At 49.2% G+C, this 5,785-nt stretch overlaps 1 protein-coding gene across 1 annotated transcript; it reads left to right on the forward strand.

Annotated features, from left to right (window-relative positions):
• Positions 1-1,733: 1,733 nt before the first annotated feature.
• On the forward strand, positions 1,734-5,578 carry CTAM01_10806 (L-ascorbate oxidase; the record flags this gene model as incomplete). Its single annotated transcript, XM_060526818.1, has 6 exons — positions 1,734-3,080; positions 3,140-3,415; positions 3,471-3,583; positions 4,205-5,258; positions 5,327-5,429; positions 5,553-5,578. 6 exons carry the CDS (start codon positions 1,734-1,736, stop codon positions 5,576-5,578), a joined length of 2,919 nt encoding a protein of 972 aa, XP_060378606.1.
• Between the last annotated feature and the right edge of the window lie 207 nt (positions 5,579-5,785).

Here is a 5,785-nt window from a genome sequence, read left to right on the forward strand (position 1 = left end):
ATTTAACAATGGTCACAGACCCTTTCTGTCTCCAATTAACCTTCTAGCATTATTGAAACTTCCCACATCCGAGAGTTCATGAATGGGATCGGTCTCTTCTAACCAAAATGTGCGTGCTTTTCAAGTTAGATTCCTGAGCCATATGGTAATCTATTAAGTACTTGCGAGGATGATCTGTTGCATACATATTTGTGTAATTCGAGATTCAAGTGCGTCATGAATCGCTTTCCGATGTGTAGAGTCCCGTTGACAAGGTCACTAGGTTGGCTGGATCCCTCAAGCCCCAATTAGGCGACCTTGACTCAACAGGAAACTAACACATATTGCATCAAATTGTGGATTAAAATGACGCTTTCAGTCTTGAACCGTGGAACCTTCTGATAGCCGGCTGCTATTTGGTAACATCACTTTTCCATCGAGCAGGCTCGGTAACCCTTTGCATAGATTTGTGGTGCCGGCTACTTATCTAAGAACCGGGGGTTTGGGAAGGGTTAGTGAAATTGAGGCATTCCTGTTATCAGGAATGCATGCATGCCGTATTCACACCTCTTCCTCGAAGTTGTCTTCAGTCAACTAAGTGTGGAAGTGGCCGCTTTGCAGCTGTCCATTTTGTCCTCTTTGTCAATTCTCCCCTCTTGGCAGGCAATTCGAAGTACATGGCAAGGTGTGAACCCTCGATCAAGAAGGATCCGTGATTTGGCTCGTCGAAGTTATCCCTGATGCAATGGAATTCCCTAATGTTCTCGATGAGTTTCATCGTATTAGGCAAGATTGATTCCGGGTGGCTTGTAATGTTGTTGGAGTCTCCGCGCTCACTCGAGTCAGATGAAAGTATGGCCAACTGCATATTCCCGTAAATATTCAGAATTATCCACCTCAATCCAGAGCCAGAGACGCTAGGTGCTTTCCAGCGTCGGCGAAGGCGATGTGTCAAAATGATCATCGAATTTTGTCGGATTATGACAGAGGTTAGCAGGCGAGCATGACTCTTGATATGTGACTTTTTGGTACTCTTCATTTGAACCCAATCTGGGGTCGGCCTACGCCGTAGTCGAATCAAACCTTATAGGGCTTGTTGAATTCCTTTGGCGTGCAGTTGCAGGTGAGCTGGCCTGCTAGGGCGGACGCTAATCTAATAAGCGCCCGCAGATCTCAAGAGACCCTTGACTTCAAGTCCGAGAACTCCGGACACGAGGTGGCCGAATGCACAACATAGCTTCGAGACGGACTTTCGGGAACAACCATCAAACAAAGAAACAGGCTTAATTGGAATTTGAAATAAGTACAAGGATCAACCAAAGTCTATTCCAAAGCCAACAACGCTACTCAAGCCCACTCTCTTCGCATTCGCAGCACTAGGGAGTTCCGATTGGAAACAATCACATTTTAGGTTTGCATCGCGGGGCTAAACCGGCACAGGGCCGCTTGACCTGCAGTGCCGGCAACGTGTGCGTGTACCGCCGACGAGGAACGAAGCCAACGCTTCGGCGGGTGAACGCAACGGTAACTTTATTAGTGGAATGAACGAAGAGGGGCTACGAATGCCCACGGTGATGTTGGAATGGGTAGCGCAGAAGGCTAACTCAATGATGGCATTCCCTCATCTTTGCTCTGAGACAGGGCGCCGAGTAAGGGGGTTCGTGAGCATACATCTAAAGTGAGGCCCTTTGCCAGATTCTGCTCGACGTACTCGGCTCCCACACCCTCCTCTTTCCTCTGTGCGTTCATTGACCATGATGCAGTTGTTCGTTTCGGTACTTTGTTTCTTTGCCCTGCTTACGCAGGTCTCTGCTTGGGGCCCGCGCAAGTCGGATCACGGGCCCCCAGGTCACTATGGAGGTCGACAGAAGCATGGTGCCAGCTTTACGCCGGACTTTGTGTTGAAAATGACCTACGAAAACGTCTCAATTGGTTGCCAGACAAGAATGTCGGCCCTGATCAATGGCACATTGTTCGGGCCGACGCTCAGACTCAAGCCTGGGCGAAGAAGTTGGATCAGAGTCTACAATGATATGCCAGACCACAATGCAACCATCCACTGGCATGGTTTGAGCATGCGCATGGCACCTTTCTCTGATGGTAGCCCATCCGCCACCCAGTGGCCTATTCCACCTGATCATTTCTTCGACTACGAGGTCTACCCCCTACGATCCGAATCCGGTACCTACTTCTACCATTCTCATGTCGGCTTCCAGGCTATGACAGCTTCTGGCCCACTGATCATTGAGGACAAGGCCGAGCCCCCCTATGCATATGATGAGGAGAGGATTGTCTTCCTCACCGACTACTTCAACAAAACGGACACCGTTATCGAGAAGGGCCTCGTGGCAACGCCTTTCACCTGGTCTGGCGAAACGAATGCGGTCCTCATCAACGGCGTCGGAGTCTCTGTTGGGGAGACTGCCGGAAATGGAAACTGCAAGCTACCAGTCATCGACGTGGAGCCTGGAAAAACTTATCGCATGCGCTTCATTGGTGCTACGGCATTGTCCATGGTGCAAGTAGGCATCGTGGATCATGACAACTTTACCATCATCGAAGCTGATGGTCACTATACCAAACCTCACACTGAGAAGTTCATGCAATTGACTTCGGGTCAGCGTTTTGATGTCATCTTCAAGACTAAGACCGAGGCAGAGTTAAACGGGAAAACCGACTACCTTATTCAGTTGGAGACCAAAGACCGTCCGAAGGTGTACCAGGGCTATGGCGTACTACGATACGCCAAGGCACAACCGCAGATTACAACAGCTCCAGTCACTCCTCCTCTGACACTTTCCAACAAGACGTATGAATGGGCAGAGTATGCCTTGGAACCGTTGGTACCAAACAATTTCCCCCAGGCTAGCGAAGTAACTCGGCAAATTCACATCGATAATCGTCAACTCGCGACCCAGACTACCCTTTGGCAGCTCAACGGACTGCAATGGAACGAGACTTCGACGCCTTATGCGGGAGATCAGCCCTACCTGATCAACATCTACGAGAACGGGCCGTCTGCCATTCCGAACTACACTGCCGCCATGAACAACAACGGCTGGGATCCGACTACGTTGACATGGCCGGCAAAGATGGGCGAGGTGAGTGTTTGATGCTGTTCTGTTTCACTCAATAGAATATTGAGTTGACATGATCCAAGGTTCTCGAGATTATTTGGCACAACACTGGATCACTGGTCAATGGCAATGGTGGCCTCGACTTCCATCCCTTTCATGCTCATGGCGGACATTACTGGGACATTGGCAGTGGCAATGGAACTTACAATAGCACCGAGAACGAGGAGCGGCTGAAGAACTACAATCCAGTCAAGCGAGACACAACAAACCTTTATCGATATGGCGAGAAGACAAAGTCTGGCGATATTTCCGGGTGGAGAGGCTGGCGTCTGCGTGTGGAGGACGCCGGTGTATGGATGGTAAGTCTGCTTCATTTCCACAAGACTTGCTAGACATGAGCTGACCAAAGCCTAGATTCACTGTCATATTTTGCAACACATGGTTATGGGCATGCAGAGTGTTTGGGTCATGGGAGATTACCAAGACATTACCGGCATTCCCGCTGTTGATGCGGCTGGATATTTGCAGTACGGAGGAAACGTTAATGGCAACGCCACTTTCGCACCATCAGTCGTGCACTTCTTTGAGGAAGATGAGGAAAAATGATACCCATAGACTGAGATAATTGTTAGATTTAATGTATTGCAATTGTTGTGTCCGTAATCGTCACCAAAACCACAATACAGCCAATAGTTGCGGACCCACTGCAGGGATGATTATGGTTTATGCAATGAATCAAAACCCAGGAGCCGCCCACGTTCTACAAGGCAGCCTCACTGTTCGTTCAGCTGAAAGCGTCTCCTGACTCATGATGTACCATAACAGCTTTTTGATGGTGAGAATAAAAAGCATTCCTGTGCCACGAGTCTTGGCAATGCCAAGGGACTATTGCATTCAGTGTCAATTAACATTGGTTCTCAACTGAAAGGGAGATCTCTCTTCCTCTACGAGAGAAAGCCTTCATGCAATTAATCCACGGTTACAATGCGCTCTGCGCCTCCCATATTAGGCTGGTACTACTCCTTATTAGCTTTTTTGTTAGTTGATCAGGACTTCTACTGCTGCATTCTTGCATTTGTTGACAGTGCGTAGTTTTCTGCTTTTGTTGCATCTCGAACCATCTATAACATTTATTTCCATCCTTTAAGCCGCTACCCTGGGCCTCGACTTTGGGCCGCTTCTCGACTACCGTGGAACATTGTCAACCTTCAAGGCAACCTCGCTTGGAAAATCCGCGAGCTCCACGAAAAGTATGGCTCAGTTGTCAGAATTGCACCTGATGAGCTGTCTTACACGAGTTCTACGGCCTGGAAAAAGATGTATGGTCAGAGGTCACCAGAGTTTGCGAAATGTTCTGACGGAAGGGGGATCGCTGGGCCTAGTGTGACTAACCCAGCGATTCGCAATGGCGGCATCGTGACGGCCGAGCAGGAGCCTCACTCTCGACTTCGTAAGGCAGTTTTGCCAGCCTTCAGCGACCGTGCACTAAGAGAGCAGGAGGATATCCTCCAGCTTTACGCAGGGAAATTGATGAAACAACTACGATTCTCTAGCGAGAACGGAGCTCCTCAGGACATGGTCAAATGGTTTAGCCTTGCTGCCTTTGACATCATTAGCGACCTGGCATTTGGACAGGCGGCTGGGTGTCTAGACGATGCATTCCAACCATGGTTGCAAGTCATTGGTGCCCGAGCGCAGGGAATTGTCCGATACCAGTTCGCTATCTACTATGGACTTGAAGCCTGGCTAGAATGGCTCGCCCCAAAGGCCCAAAAGCTGGCTCTGAAGAGACATGGCGAGTTGACTGCCGGCAAAGTCAAACGCCGACTTCAACAATCCGAGAATAAAAGAGATTTTATGAGTTACATCTTAGAAAACCCACAAGCTGACCTCAGCAATGCCGATTTGGTCAGGATGGCGTCAGCTTTCATTGTCGCCGGCAGTGGCACGACAGCCACTGCACTTTCTGGCATCACCTTCTACTTGTGTAGCAGTCCAAAGACGTACACGGCACTATCGGAAGAGATCAGAACCGCATTTCAGACCGAAGATGAGATCTCAATGGCATCGACAGGGGAGTTGAAGTATCTTAAGGCAGTCATCGAAGAAGGGCTGAGGATATATCCCCCCAGCCCAAGCGCTCTGCCGAGATTTGTGCCTGGAAGCGGTGAGGAGATTGATGGGAAATGGGTTCCTGGGGGCGTGAGTCTGATCCGCGACGAATTGTCACTGAAGGCGATAGAAGCAAGCCGCTAACATTCTTATCGTAGACGGCAGTTGGCGTTCATCAGCTTTCCGCTGGTCACTCGGAACAGAATTGGACTAATTCAAGGGAGTTCATTCCAGAGCGATGGCTAGAAAAGAGCGACATATGTATGTTTGCCAACGACGATAAGTCTGCGAGTCAGCCGTTTTCTTATGGTCCTAGAAACTGTATAGGCAAGAGGTAAGACAGCATTACTTTCGTCCCATGTGCTTTCTAACCATGTTCCCTAGCATGGCCTATGCAGAGCTGCGCATAGTAAGTCAACATACCCACTTCCTGGCACCCCCCTGTTTCTGGCACCCACAAAAACGCGAAAATCCACCACAACCCAATGCCCACCCCCAACCTCCTTTTATCACAACATTTTCAATTCGCGTCCAAATGGGCTCATCTTTTGCACATGTCTTCTTCTATATATAATGCCTCAATATACCGAAGATCAGCTTCGTCAGGCTCTCGAGGA

Source organism: Colletotrichum tamarilloi (genome assembly GCF_030869305.1).
Source record: "Colletotrichum tamarilloi strain Tom-12 chromosome Unknown Scaffold_52.1, whole genome shotgun sequence".
Lineage (NCBI taxonomy): Eukaryota > Fungi > Ascomycota > Sordariomycetes > Glomerellales > Glomerellaceae > Colletotrichum > Colletotrichum tamarilloi.